We start from the raw sequence: 16,324 nt of genomic DNA on the forward strand, positions 1-16,324 counted from the left end.
AAGAGTTTTACGATAAGAAACTAGTTGGCTCCGGGAAGAGGGGGGGGGGGCGAAGTTCGCAGAATTATATAGCACGTTGCGGTTAAAGTAGAGAGCAATTTTCCATCTAACACTCGACGTCTCACTCTCTAAGGGCTTTGGACGTGTCGTTATGTTATATTGGCTTAGAAAAGTCAACTATAAGCGTTGCTACGGCACTATTTTTGATGGGCGGAGACGCTAATACGATAGGGTGTCCACGGTGCAGACGCTGACATCTTCAACGCAAGTAATATCGCGAACGTACAGCAGCATGGTTTACTTGATGCCATTTATATGCGCTTTAGTATTTTCAACTTTTTTACCGCTACGATCTCAAGTTAGCTGTTAGGGGCAAAATCATACTTTATTTTCACTTTAACTTCGACAGTTATTATAAGTTATATAAATCACGTTGACTATTAACAAAGTATTCGTAGGTAAATTTCAAAACTGCACGGTGCTATATACGCATGGCATTTCCAGGCTTCTTACATCAGAAATACAGAGAGCAAACGTCGGAGAAATTGGTGGTGGTGTTCATGTGATCACCAGATGGCGCTTGTCTGGTGCAACTAGGAGCTCGCCAGATACTAGCGATCTAATGAATCAAAGTAAAAAATATTTCCTTCCCAAAATAAATCAGGTGTAATAAAACGTAGGTGAAACTGAGCTGCTTGGCTGTTCAGGTAGGTCATGCTTTGTTGGCCTAGTGTTATCAAATGATTTTAAAGATAAAGCATTCATTTGTGAATCGTTTGTTTCTACTCTTTTCTTCAGATACAACCTCGTGGTCCTGATAGTAACTTATATCATCCCTATGCAGGCTATGGCTTTTACGTATTTTCGTGTTGGCCGTGAGCTTTGGGGACAGCAAAGCATCGGTGAAGTCACTCGAAAACAAACCGAGGCAATTAATTCTAAACGAAAGGTAAGTTATACCAGATTAGGCAGGCAAATTAATAAGAGCCGAATTATGAAGTAATAATTAAGAAAAGAGATAAGCTTTCATCTAGCTCGTTGATACCACAGCTTTCACGTAGCAAATCCTTGTGAAACAAAAGAACCTAACGATGCTCAGAAATAGTGATTTTTGCATCCATGGTAGTAGAAGGTTTGACGGATCTGTTCGGTTGCTTGGGACGAAAAATTCGACAGAACGTATAATTTGTACAATTGTTGAAATATTGAATTGGTGAAAAAGTTGAAAAAGTTTGTACTTGGTTAATACTCATCGTTGCCACTGTAAGTCACTTATATAATAAGTGACTTACTAATAAGTATAGCGCGGTATTCGTATACATACGTATACATTTTTATCTGCAGCCGTAGCAGGAAGACAAGCTGCCTTATTGAATATGTTAAGAAGGTCTAAATATTTCTGCGGGGTTCCCGTCGGCAAACTTGCTTAATATTCTCCTGTGAGAATCAGAGGCAAAGGTTAGAACCCCTTAGAAGTGTGTCAAATGAAAATGCTGTTCACACTGTAATTTGCAGTATCCTAGGTAGTCGGGTCTGTCATATACACTAATTCTCGTGCTTAGCGCATGCGTAGTTGGATCTATGTACAAACGACATCCTACATTATATCATTGAATAAGCTGGTTTGAAAGACTATTGGGCGTCACTTGTTTCTACTTTCCCATTTGCCTCAAAGGATAGTGCTAGTGTACTACGAGCACCACTGACAAAAATAGGTACTAACTAACTACTTTCAGCCAGAGGAACTATTCATACTCATTTAACTGCTCGAGAGTTACAGAGCTGCCTAGTTAAGGTACTACTTTAGAGGCACTTGAAAGTTGGAAATGCGTCTTGTTTGACGAAGAGAACTAGTGTGATCGCATAATGTCCAATCTTTTGCATCCCTTGTGCTTCTCATAATCCGAGATATCGCAGACTTTTTGCCACGTCTTTTTGAGAAGCAGCAAGTGCGCTCAGAGATTGTGCCAGTTAGAAGGTCACTATAATTTTGGTTTGGGACACACATTGAACAAGGCATGCGATAAGCATGTCACGTTTGCTTCAAACGCTCCATCCGAGCGACATCCACAGAGCAGCGTTGAATTGTCACTGCTAAAATCATTATTATTTGCCCCCTGTTGTTTCCCGTTGGTTTTGACGTCGCGTGACAGATACGTCTGCCCAGAGAAATACATACGACAAGAAAATGACCGGCGCTTACGCCTCCACCGCTTGCCTTCGCGCTTATGCGTTAGATCCATTGCTACTGTTACATTTTCCGCCAAAGAAACTTGAAGAAAAAAAATTGCAGGGTGGTCATTGTGCGTTGCTATTGTTGAATTTGTTGTTACTACGTTCTCGCCGCCGTTCTAATGGGTCGCTTTCGATAATTTGACAGACTACTGGTAAATACACTTCGAATCAATAATAAATGTGATATAATTTAACCGCTGTTACTAAATGGTGGTAAATGATTATCTATTATTTCAATGGCTTTAGCGAGTGCTTCGAAAGGCATATTCAATTTCCCAAACAGTAGTGCTTTTCACTGAGATAAACGAAAGTGTCAACGAGTGCTATCGCTATCTTTGCACTGTTTGTATTCTGTCATGAGTGGACAACTTAGTTATCCTGTTTACTACGTACTGATTGCTAGACAGAAGTATTTTCGTCGATCAGGGAAAGCGACGTCTTTGATTGTCATCCAGATAAACTTGGAGACTGTATTGTTTTCGTTACAAGGATTCGTTGGACCATTGTCGTGACCGTAATGCACGAGGCTACTGAAGCATTTGCATCCATGCATCATGTCGATTCCACTTTGTTTACATTCTAGCTGATTTAAATCCTTGAGTCCTCCAGGGACTCAAGGTCCCCGTGTACTTGATGTTTGACTGAACTTTATTTTTAGCATCAATATAATAAAGTTAGTAGGTGCAAAAAAACATCGGATTATTTATTCGTGGGAACAATTTTAGAAAAGAACTTAAATAGTTATTAAAGTCGTATGGACCATATATAACAAGACCTTACTTACCGAACGGTTGCCATTGAATGCAACAGATAGCAGGTTAAACGTACATTTTGTCATAACTTGTTAATAACAACTTCGTTTATGTGAACATGAAGCTGTTTTGGTATGAAGCTTCGACGACGATTCGAGGTGCCGTACCGCAACTCTGGAAATGTTGAACATGTCTCCAGATTGACCTTATATAATATATATACTTGCAACACGGCGAACATAATATAATCACTAAGTCCGGTTTTGTTTGCGACAGGATGTTACAATATGCACATGTTTTCATTGGTTTCGAGTAATGGTTCGAGAAAAGGTTGCAGTAACCATTTTCAAGCAACGATGAGTTCAGAATACAGAATAAATTCAGGCACAGTCAACACTCAAGGTCAATATTAGGCGCCGTAAATCCCACATTTGAGATAGTCTTTTTCGTGCAACTCTGTCGTAGTGACATATCAAAAGCAATGATTCTCAGGTCTATTACGAAGACATCCTTCCTAGAAAGGCCTAGAAAAATGCATTTAGGCTGAAGGCCGCTCTCCACTGTATCGCCCGGGGCCCACGTCTTTTGCACCAACTTGGAACCAAGTTATGCCAACAATTGATAATATCGATTTGCTAGCTGATCTATTACTGGCAACATAAATGATCGCATTATTGGTTTCGAAGGGTAGGTTTATCGAAGAGATCGTACTTGTCTCACTCAGACAGGAACGTATCACAGATGTATGTCCCATTATTGCCCTATCAATCTGGACATAAAAGGCATTTAACCGCACAATTGGTCATGTGTGGCATGTGTAGGTTTTCTCTTGTAACTGATGGCTGAAGCCGAACTATCCTTGCTGTCGTAAGAAAGTCTTCATTAGTAAAGCTTACTAAATGTATTAGCTTCTCCGACTAACGTTCTGCCATTACGCCTTGTTAAGAGCCAAAGAAAACACCCGAAACATGATATGGAAATAAACACATGCTTACACAAATAGACGGGTAAATAAATATATACATTTATAGACAGCCACAATGAAGATGTCTATTCCAAGGTAATGCATGAACCAATGAAAATCTCGGAGAAGCTACCCGGAGGATTCGGTGTTAGTCTGGTAAATTAACGTGTTTCTGTAGGGCCAAATATTGCATTTCGGCCGGCTTTATGACGTAATGTCATGGGATCTTCTTGCAAGCTAAAGAACTTCATACTTTCAGCCGTGGTTTAGCCAGGATGTTCAATATTAGCATCTACTTATGCAGATACCTGTACGGCGGCCAATATGACACGGCCCATTTAAAGTAAATATTTCAAAAGCATGTGGAACTGAAGATAAATGAGTTGCTGACAGGTATTTTCTTCAACTAATGTGAAATAGCCTTTGAGTGAGCTACGGATTTTCTCATAAAGGTCCCGATACTCCGAGGCTCTATACGGGCATCATTAGGCCGTGGATAACGGTGACGAGAATAGAACAAATCAGCTGAGGTGATAATGATAAAAGCAAATTGGCAAGCGGACGTATGTACAGTTTTTTAGCAGAATTTTTTTAGCAAACAACTCAAACCTCAACTATTTTTATTATCCATCGGCAGACACCTCAGGTTCGGTGACAAGAAGCTTAATTGCTAAAGTAACCTCCTAAAGAGGTCCGGAGGTTTGAAAGTTGTTCGCCTACATTTGAAATTGCACCATTACCATCATTGATCATTTTAACCACTGACTTTCTAGGTGGCTTTGCGTTAGGTAAAGTATCACTAGTGAATATATCTAAATTCACACGATACAAAATAGTTATAGAATAGATAATTCCTATTATGATATAGAGACGCATAAACGATGTGGACCTAAGGATGGTCAAAAAAAAAAAGATGTCCAAGTGGTTGTGTTTAAACCCATCGGCAAAGAGTGCGCAAGATGTGTGATTAAATGTAGAAGGTCAAAAAGATGCCGCAACAGGTCGGTGCAGCAATTTTCGCTAAGAACCAAATCAGTAAGCTTTCATGGACCTTCTATTGGATGCAGAGGTATCTTGAAAATCAAGGTAACAAGCGACAGACAAATGCGAAAGGAAGCGCTATCGAGAATGAGCCATCCTTCTTCTATAGGGCACTTATCGTTTTTATTGAGACCGAAAATATCTTCGACAACTTTACATTGTCGATAGGAGATTATGTGTCTTACGGGGTTGACTCTTGCACGAGTTGGCCAGGCACTATGCTTCCTGCATAAATGCAACGGAGGATCAATATCCTAGGCAAAGGCCTGACTACGTGAGACGCATTCATATCCTATAAATGTTTACCTTAATCCAACTCTGACCATACATTAGTATCATTTGCACTTGGGACGTACTGTTCTATGAATGCTTCCAGCTTATTGACGACCCAGATTAGGTGGTAGATCACGATTGCACACGATTATGGCGTTAAGCAACTGCACCTAATCAGCCTCTATGTTTCAAGTTTCACGTCCGTCTGATGAACTGCCTAACGGTGCTACCGGACGTAAGACCCGGAACGCCTAATTAGCCTATGAACCATTTTGGCCATGGGCCTCGTTATCCCGAGTGCGGACGAAACATAGAAATTTTGCCCAGAAGGTTAAAGGGTCACGGTGTGTGTACACAATACGCTATAGTTAGTCCGGTCTGCCGCGGCATTTAGGGACACTTGTATGTTCACAGGATCTTTGCCGATATATCATTTTACCGATAGTCAAATTTCGTATGATAGTTTTTGATTGCTTTGATCGCTACTGCTACTACTCGTGAGAGTGGCATGGCATTGTTTTTGCTTTGGAGAATTAACTGTGTGCTTCCTTTGACGCTTTTTGGAACCTTTTTGGACAACGAAGGCCGCAATAAAAGTGACAGACTGAGGGGCGTTAGGACATTGTCTCTCTGGCGTTCGTCTATGTTGGCTGACCGGCCTTCGCTCCAGCCGGCCTCTCAAAAAATTTCCAGAAGCCCACATCATGGTTGATGCTGCCGATGATGATCACGATGGCTACGATGATGACCGACGATGACGGTGCTAACCGCAACGTTGGTGCCGGCAATCATGGTGATAATGATGCTGAAGTTACTACACTGTCGATGATCACTTGCTGTCGAGAGTAGTCTCATAGAATGCAATTTTCCAACCGTTTTCGATCTTCGATGATGGTTCTGACTTCGAGATATATAAAAATAATGCATACGATAGAAAAGAACTGTGTCACATCATGGAGGGCTTGATGGCCTCAGCAGAGAAAGGCCGTTATAGCAAATAAAAGTATTTGGCTTTCACTAACTTTGCTTTTTGAGCCTTGTTGACGCTATTACTTACGAACGAAAAGCACGTGCTTTACCTAATGTACATAACGGACTTCGTACAACGCTTGAGCAGAAATCACGTGGCAAAAGACAAATGGCATCCATGGTGTATTGCTTTTGCTTGTACGGTTCCTATAGTTCAACGCGAATGCATATTTTCTGTCTATGGTGTTCACTGAAGTGAAACCTGCCCCACAGAGCAACGTGTCTCACTAACTGATCAAAAATCAAGCAAATGCTTACGGCAGTAATAGCTGTTCAGTATTTAATATGAGATAGAGCCAGACCTCTATAACTTTTCTTCAACATGTAGAAATGGCATATTGCCCCAGCAGCCCGCTTAAAACTAATAGCCTCTTTGACCAGATAAAGAGAAAAAACTAGTTAACTATGGTCCACAAAGATGATCTGAAAAAGTTTTAACATAAAGGCCAAAAGTATTCTAGTATAATTAGATGTGCATTGAAAAATATATTTACGGAAACTCGTGTCAAATCGAACACCCAGTCCTTATTCTTACAATAGATGTGTATATAACTGTTACTAAATTCTAGCGTTTGAACAGTAATACGCTGCACAAATGAAACACAAGATGGATACGGTCCCCAGGAACCCGGATGATTGCCGCCATAAAATTTTCGAAAACTAACTTTAACGTCGTCGTGTTCAATTGATTAACGATAAACGTGTGAAGGAAGGCTAGAAATCGCAACATTTTTTAATAACATTAAAGAGACTTCAGCCAGCAGTGTTAGACGACTGCCAAGTTAGTGAAAAAGATTACAAAGGCCATCGAAATCTTGGGCATGAAATAAATAAAAGCTAAAAACAAATTATATATATATATATATATATATATATATATGTATATATATGGGAAATTAAATTATAGTTAATGAGTGTATAACAGTGCAAGTTTTGTTATAATATTCATATAAATATTAATGAATAATAAGATTTTTTCCAAAGCTCTTTTTGAGTCAGTGCAATCCGGATCAGTCGAGGTTCTGACGTCAGTTAATAACTGGAAGTAGAACGAGGATACATCACAGCTATTCTGACAATCAGGTACAGATGCAACAATGGATTCCGAAGGATGAATCAAGCCAATAGAAAGGCGGAGAAATTACGTGCGTGTTACTTGTAATCGTAATTAAAATTTAATCGTAACGTGGAGTTTACCGACTATCTCAGAAAAAGAAATTCATTATCAGATGTATCGTACACATCGTTACTTACTTGACAAGCTGAAGGTAAAGCTGTGAAAAAAAAGACAGTTACATTTAGCCAAAGATAAAGAAAATCTTACTCCGCACTGTCCCCAGGGCAAAAGAATTACGAATCTTGATCGAAGTTTCATCCGCTGTAAGCCACTGACCTCGAGGCACAGGGTTTTCGCTCGAAGGACGAAGATTCTCATGGATGAGGAAAATAACATCATATTTAAAAACGTGTATTTTGCAGCCCAAGGCGTCAATTAATAGCTGAATATGTCAAAAAATATGGGAACATAGCTAGAAGAGGTACATAAACGTGTAAGTAATACAACTTTTGATAAACAAAAATTGCTTGACCTCGTGTTAAATATCATACTGCCTATATATGAAAGCTAGACTGATATTTTGCCAGAATTTACTTAGACTCGATTTTTTGTGCTCTTTCGCAGTCGTTACTAAGATTTAGACTACAATTAATAATCTAAATTTTTTTATACAGCCTTGACATGAAATCCGTTTTTGGTTTTCGATATTGTATTGTGTCTCATTTGGAGGAGATTTAAGTAAGCGCCAAAAAAGTCTGCGCGGCCGTGCATATTCTGCAAACTTATGAACCGCACATATATGGAAACAAATGTTTTTCCGGCTTTTGACTTCTTGCTTAACGTTAATGAAAATTCAATATTTTTTGTGTAAGATAAGTTAGTAGAGCCAAGAAAAATGTTACTGAAAACATTTTTCTGATATGTCTAGCATGGATATTATTGCATAAGCTTCGCCAGGTCTGTATGTTTTTCAACTAGTTAACGTCATGCTGAGTGTTTAGTAGTTGACTTAAAAACATACAAAAGATATAAAAACATACATTGAATCTGGAGAAAGGCAAATCGTTGTGTAGATAGTCGTCGTTCTCCCTCTAGCGTCAAACAAATAGCGTCGTCGTTCGGAGAACTTACTCCGATTCCCAGTCCGTCTGAGAATGGCCCCTCAGTCGCGCACAAAATCTCTGCTTGGTATGCAAAATAAACAATGGAAGGCGAATACGTAGCCACATGCAAACGGTCAAATGCAGTCGTTTATAGTTCTCCCCTTCGTGTTGGAATGATCATCACGGACATTACGTTTTTTCGAGTTGCGCAGCGATTATGTCTGACACCTCATGCTTGTTTATTGCCACCTCGTCTGTCAGCCACCTTTGTCTGTTGGCCCCAGTGGCTCTGCGTTACCCCCCAGGTTAATGCTTTGCCACGTGACTGCTGTATAAAGTCAAGCCTGATCTCAGCTCAGCCGCGTGTACGTAGGAGAGCTATAAGCGTTGTTACAAATGTGAATATTTGTTAGCGGTGGAGAGCATTTGCCAGGAGAAAAATAGGAACGCTCAACAGTTTTCTTCTCTTTTTTTCGCGCTGGCTTTATTTATTCGATTATTGGTTAAATGATAGCAATTATAGGAAATATCTCTTATTGAACATTTTGAATAACCACTATACACGCCGTTTCCTCCTTAAATCGTCTATCGTGATATAAAAACTTAACGAGTCGAGTCGCTGAGGTAAAACACTTTTATATTTACATCTGCTATATTATAGCAATTATAGAAGTGCTGTGAGGAATTGAAGGTTTGCGCAGTTAGAGTGAACTTATCGTGTTGTGCGTTTGACGAGGTAGAGCGCTGAGAGACTTCAGCATTTATAGATTTAGCCATCCTTTTGGCTATATAATGATAAATAACTGCTTATCTTTGCTTACTCTTAAGGTCGAACGATTGTGCCAAACGAAACACGAAATCAAAAACGAGAACGGCATTAAAAGAGTTAGAAGAAAGTTCTCACATCAAAATCACATGTTCTTATCGTTCGATGTCACATCTCTCGTTTTCGAATAGGGTCACAAATGCCTTGACACCCTTCTTTTGTCCTTACCCGTCATGGGGTAAGTTCGAAACCGTTTACCTATAGACATCGTCAACAGAAGAATCGAACAAAGCAAAAAATTAGAACTCTTTTATTTGTGGCAGGCCTCTGCTGTGTGCATCTAGAGTGAATGTTGCGTAGCGACAGCTCTCTGACTGAAGCGCTGACTACGTGTGGCATATGCTGCAAGATTCGAAACGGTCAACTGAGAGCACGAGTAGCTTCCTTCGACAAAAAGTACGGGCCATCGGAGCTATGCAACAACTGAAACCTGCCGGTCGGTCGCCACGTCCATCAGAAAGGATAGCTTAGCAATATCAAAAGCACTTCGCTACTATTTAGAATGCAAACAGATGTACAAATAAAATGAAACAATATGTTTTCTTTCTTGTAAAAGGAATTTGCGTACGTTATTCTTATTGCACACATTTGTTTTAAACATGAAACGAGAATCACTTGGAGCATATGGAAGTACTATGCTCGAATTCGATAGAAACACCGATTCTGGTGGCCCCTTAGTGTTGGTCTATTGAGTCTAGGGTTCCTTGTCAGGAATTAGCGTAGGGGAAAAAATGCTAATATGGAATACTTCCGTTTCTGCTGCATCCCTGCAAAGCTGCATTGATTGATAGCCTTATCAGACGAAGTATCTTAGAGTATTAGAAGCGATTTGATGCTACTTTAGACAAAATATTTTGAGTAAATGTTGAGATAAATGTTGGCAGTGTGCAAGGACAGATAATTGGAAAACGCTGTTATTGTTATTATTTCTATTAGTATTAAAGAGTATTATTTCATAAAAATGTCGGGCGATATATGTTATGTTGGGTACGCTATCGAGATACAAGGTACTCCTGCGCACCACAAAATAGAAAAAATCTGGGCAGTGCGGGGTTTCGTGCTGTGGGCCTTTCCGGGTCGAGTTTAGAATGCGATGCAAATGTTATCTATTAGGTAAATCCGTTCGAAATTTTAAAGCGGTTTACATGTTGATGCCATAATTAAGGTTGTCTAAGAAACGACCGTTTACTATATTTGTACAAGTGTTCTTCGATTCCCTTATAGAGCCATGTTCAGTTCCATTGCACAGTTCAATTAAGTTGCACAAGCCGATAATACCGAAAGTGTATTTTTGGTCACTTGCGAGGTTTTGTTCCTCAAAAGGCTTTTGGGATATGTGAACTTAATGCTGTCATCGATCGCACGGTCAAACAGTACTTCGTTCCCCTTCGAACCGGTCACCTCTACATCGAAAACAGGACAATTGCAGATTCCTACTTTATTCGATCAAAACTCACGTGTGAGCCTTCTCCAAATCAATTGTTCAAGCATCCCTAACACGCAATGAATAGATTAATCGAGCATAATTCTGGACGGCTCATAATTTGACCACGATTAACGGATGATGCGTATATGCATAGCCTAACATACTTCAAAACGGAACGAAAGCAAGCTTTTTTTGGTAGGGATGATGACGAACAACGAAAGGTGGATAGTAAACAATAGCTTCACTCAACGGAGATCACGACCGAAGTATGATAATGCTCTTCAAATGAGAGCTGAAGTTGGGCCTTATGAAGGAAGAGGATCATGCTAAATTGCAGACGTAAAACAACTAAAACCCAGACTCTGCTAGATACTGTGAACAACTCGACCGTTCGAGGCTCAGGGTTCTAGAAATGCATCTAACCATGGCGGATAGGAAAACAATGATGTTCCATCATGACCGCGCCAGGTCTCTAACACATATTTCTAGTAAATTCGTTAAAAACTGCACATTTTTGAATGGTATGTTTTCATTTACCAGCGTCATCGTCCCAACCTTGTTCCTACCGATTATTACCTTTTTGCCAACCTTGGGCTTTTATGGGAAGAACTTAGTATCTCTAGAAGGCGTAAAAAATCACACTGATTAATTTTGGAAAAAGTTGAATTGAAACGCTGTTTAAAAGATGTTTGAGGTTCATAATTAACAACAGCCAATATGACATTGATTGAAGTGCTCTGAGCAAAAATAACCCTCATTCGAAATTAGGTATAATTCCGGAGCAACCTTATGAGACGACCTCAATAGAACTCGAGGCGACTGAGTATACACAGTGCATGCCATCTATATATGTATGGATTTATATAATCTAGCAATAGTTCTCGACGTTAGCTTAGCGTCTACGTGATGACAAATAACCTATATTAGTGTTCTGCCTATGATTTAACCTAAATCAATAGGAGATAGATAGCCTCAGTGTTCGAAATTCTTTTCATAGAAACAAAACCGGAAATCACGTTACTAGCAGGTTTACATTTACGGAAAAAAAAAAGTAATTCATACGTCGAAATAGCTCATATTTGAAAAATGTCAGGATCTTCCGTATCCGTTCTTGAAGTCGTTCTACTTGCCTTGTTCAAATCGTGTCAGAGTTTATATGCGTCACCACTTCACTTCCATTATATACTGATATATGGTATTATATTTAAACGTGTAAGTTCTCAATACTATATTCATAGGTTGCATATGTTCAAGCTTGATCTCGAATTCGATCTGTTAAATTTGCAGATCGTTAAAATGATGATTGTGATTGTCGCCATTTTCGGTGTGTGTTGGCTGCCCTATCATCTCTACTTTTTGCTGGTGCATCATTACCCTGACATGCGCAACTCTGTCTACATCCAAAATATCTACTTAACCATCTACTTTCTAGCCATGTCGAATTCGATGTACAACCCTGTCATTTACTGCTGGATGAACAGCAGGTAAGTTTTTCTAAACCAGTTTAACTAGAAGTAATGCAGATTTGACAAAGCTGTGATACTATTTTTGCATCGAAATTGGCATTCGTTCTTCGACCGTCTGGCGCTGTTCGAAGCGACCAAGTCAGCTGCCCCAGCTGACTCGCATGCGATTATGGTTCTGGAAGATATCAGCGTATTTTTTTTTCGGCTCTATATAGGTTAAAAGCATTCGCTAAAAACGTATACATTGACTTATGTTTGGGCTAATTCAGTTATCGCAGACTTCGATGTCTTCGTAGGATAAAGTTCTTAATATAACTGATATTGGTTTAATGCAGATTCCCAAACTTGTGGTCTAATTTTTCTGTTAGCTGTTTCTTGACGAGTTTTACGATACTGGGTTTTTCTCATTTAAGACTAACTAAACGTTTTTCATATTATACAAATCGTATAGGCCAAGCCTATAGTGGCAAACACGTTCTCACTGCAATAACTTCACGCCTCTAGATCTTTTCCCTTCCTTCAAACAAATCGTTCTCGAAATTTAACTCCATATTTCTATTACGATGCTATGGATATCTAATAGCCATAATTTATTTGCGTCGAACAGTCAGATCGTATCCCATCGACGTTAGCTGGTACCATAGATCTAACTTGCATACGCACATCCTGTCAGCCAGTTGCGACATGTGACGCTTCTCGCTATTTGCCTTAAATAAAAAGGAAAGCTCGCACGTGATTGCTAGTGCATGAAAGAGAAATACAGCACGTGGCAAAACCCCAATACAACAACGAATGCCCGTGACGCGGTTGCCTTCAATCGTCACTCGCTTGACAGCAATCAAAATTATGCCCCTGTCACGAACGCCACCACTATTTGCATAAAACAATCCTGACACGATTAAAAAGCAAGTAGAAATTCAGAGAACCAGAAATGCTTGCGGAATGCCAGATCACGATATCGGAACGCTGAAAGGATCTGCTGCCCGCCTCAATGGTAAGTAGCTCGTCCTCTGAAAGCTGATGAACTTGTCAGATTTAAATGCACCCATTACCACTGGTAGCTAATGCTGCTAACACGGGAGCTTTTGAACAACACTGCAAGCTAAATATGGTACGTCTGGAATGTAAGCTTCAAACGCTGACTATAAAATAAAGCGTATGACAATTTATACAAATTCTCCTAATCTTCTTGGCTTCCTACTAGATAAGTACGCATCGAAATGTATTATTATTATTATTCAGTCGTAATAAATAACATTTCATGTGCTAGAGTAACGGTGTCCTCAATTACAAGCGTATTTCTTTTTCTTTACTTTTAGTAAATTACTATCGAAAGTGGAAGTTCAACCTTTTTGTTGCTTTTTAAGCGAGTTTTCTATATAAATGGATAGCGCATGATCTACTGTATATACATTTTATTTTCATTTGGCATGAAACTATCGCGCTCATAGAGACTCATTGGCATTGCTTACGATACCTTACCTGTCAAATGCCATATGGCGAACCATGAACAGAAAACTCTAATACATAATAATAACAGCCTGCATTTGGCAAATGGCCTCTTCGAGGTTCCCGCGTCCACGCTTCGAGGACCCTCAGCGGATCTTCTCTTTTATTGGCTTAGCATGTCAAGGTTCGACCCCATTACTCTATGTAGCGGAATGACATGTTTGATTAAGTTGTTTTTGGGGTGATTGCGAGTGAATAAACTTATTGTCCTCCTGCTAGAGGCATTTAGGTGGCAATCTCAATATCACGCATGCTCTCATCCTCACAGATTCAGTGAGCTTAGATTAATCAATCAAACAAACTTGTAGCAAACAAGACAACCCATCTCAAGTTGTGAAAGATCTTAGAAGGATGTGAGTCAAAGGCCTCGTTCCCCCTATCAAATATTCTCCTCAGCTAGAACCGCTTGACTTTTCCACTCACAACAAAGTCAATCTAGAACGAGAAATAGATTCGTAGCGGATTTTTGCATGCGATGCGTAATATGCGGTCTGCCGAGTTCGCATAACGTAATAACGTTGACTCATCTGTTACTTCTCATTCGATGTTTGTTGACGCTGAATAAATGGGTTGATCAGGTTCCGCGAGGGCTTTAAAGCGGTGTTCTGCTGCTATGCATTGACTGGCAAACAATTGAGCGCATTCGCCAAGAACAACCGGAAGTTTGCGCGGTATTCGTGTGCGTCCGAACCATATTCAACCACCCGTGTCACGCTAAATCATCTACACACCACCCAAAACATTAACAATCATCAGCTAATCTCGAATCAAGCCGACATCGATCTGCAGCATCAGCCCGATGGGTCAGCTTCTACAGAACCTGGAACTGGTGAAAACGGTATTCACCGACTCTTGCGAAGCCAACAAATCCGAATACAGCGCAACAGCCAGTTACCCTTTGCTAACGGACACACTGAAGTATAATCATAATACCATAGAAGGGTTAGACTACACTGTAGCTTCTACAAAAGTTTCTGATTAGTTCGTGGCCCCCTTGTACGCGCGGAGTTCGTATTTGATTAAGTAATAACAACAATATATTTAATGAAACAGAAAGGAGAGTAACCAGTACGTTTATTGCTAGACTACTCGTATAGTTATATCGTCAACTATTGTAGCAACTGGCATAATACACTCTGGTAGGCACAATGATAGGCGAGCAGTATGAAGAACGCATCGGCTTTACCTCAACGCAGTAACGCCAGTAGCAATAATAACACTGTTATTACCACTGAATATAATAGCTCTAGCAGATAATATAAATGAAATACCTGCCACACTTTTCTACGTATGTAATAGTTGGCTATAAGTATGTTGTCTACAACATAACAGATATATCGAATGAACATGTCTATATCTGATAACACGGGTGCCAAGAAAAACGCACCGGAAATGTCGATGCTTACGTCGTACAGTATGAACTCATTATTGTTGACATCGAAAGAGCGATGTGGTACCGCAAAATACGGGTACACAGGATGCAATGTTCCATGACAGGCACAGTTTCTTTTTGGATATCTCGACATGATTTGTCTAGACACCCCTCAATGCACGAATGCTCAGCCGCTTTCAATAGGCATCCGAAGCAGCGAACTGTTAGCCTGAACGTTGTAATACAAAAACAGAAAAATAAATAACAAGAGGAGCGGGAACAAACTTTGTTGTTTACTACGACCAATTTGGGAGGTGTTTTTTGCTAATAACAATTACGGTTTGGTGATGTTAGCTGAATATGAAATATCGCATAGCTATTGATCGTCTGTCCAAATAAATCGAAAGAAGGCTAATTAAAGAAGCACCTCTATCGCCTATGTGGGAATGGCTGTACGCCCCGAAACTTGATTGATATCTAAGTGACGATTGACCATTGAAGTGTTGATCGAGCTGAGAACGTTACTATCTATAAATTATCATAAAATCATGATATTTCCCCATATAGCAAGAGACGTAACAGTACGAGACTTCAAATACCGTCTGCACCAAATATCGACTACTAGCTATTAGGAAAAAGGATGAAAATTCGACTTGAAGTAGCAGATTGATGACGATTTGATTGAACTATAGGATGTTGTTTGTACATATAATGCCAGCGATAATATTGTAAATAGCGCCCAAATAATTTTACGATAGATGCATATATATATACATATATAGGGTGGGGCAAGACTCTTTTTACAGTTTGAGCATCTTCATTCTATATCTGTACACTATTTATATAGTAAGCAACCCCTGAGAAACTTTTGCGCCACTTTATATGTATATATATGCACGTATGCGTTTGTATGAATGTGCGTTTTAATCGATTATAATTTATACACCATTCGTCTAGATACTTAGGTATGTACTAGCGATACATGATGTAGTCGATGCATGTACTCCCCGTGCGGAATTAGAAGAGCACATGTGAGCTGTTCGAGTGGCACGAGAAACGCAGTGATTTCTGGCGGAAAGAACACACACGCTGCTATAGTAAGAACTTTTCAGATGCATCAATTTTCATCATCGTCGTCCTATGAGCCATAAAGCAAACAGCGAAATAAATAAATTTATAATAACAGATTTCAAAACTACGTACTTATTAGAGTCGCTAAGAAGATTCATCGGAAAGGTTTTAATGGTGATGACGACGATGTAAATATGTTG

General features: G+C 39.7%; 2 protein-coding genes across 6 annotated transcripts in view; one reads left to right on the top strand and one right to left on the bottom strand.

Moving 5' to 3' along the window:
* The window catches only part of TkR99D (Tachykinin-like receptor at 99D), a 63,261-nt gene extending 47,013 nt beyond the window's left edge, over nt 1-16,248 (top strand). For all 5 annotated transcript variants that reach the window (XM_086977484.1, XM_086977486.1, XM_022817782.2 and 2 more), the window contains 3 exons: nt 799-949; nt 11,994-12,190; nt 14,260-16,248. In XM_086977484.1, coding sequence (XP_086833610.1) covers nt 799-949; nt 11,994-12,190; nt 14,260-14,605 — 694 coding nt within the window. In that variant the 3' untranslated portion in view covers nt 14,606-16,248. The remainder of the gene's footprint in view (nt 1-798; nt 950-11,993; nt 12,191-14,259) is intronic.
* LOC111243197 (uncharacterized) overlaps nt 1-16,324 on the bottom strand; it is a 144,160-nt gene that overhangs the window by 104,051 nt on the left and 23,785 nt on the right. The gene's annotated exons all lie outside the window — the stretch shown is intronic.

Source organism: Varroa destructor, unplaced genomic scaffold, assembly GCF_002443255.2.
Source record: "Varroa destructor unplaced genomic scaffold, Vdes_3.0 BEIS01000001.1, whole genome shotgun sequence".
NCBI lineage: Eukaryota > Metazoa > Arthropoda > Arachnida > Mesostigmata > Varroidae > Varroa > Varroa destructor.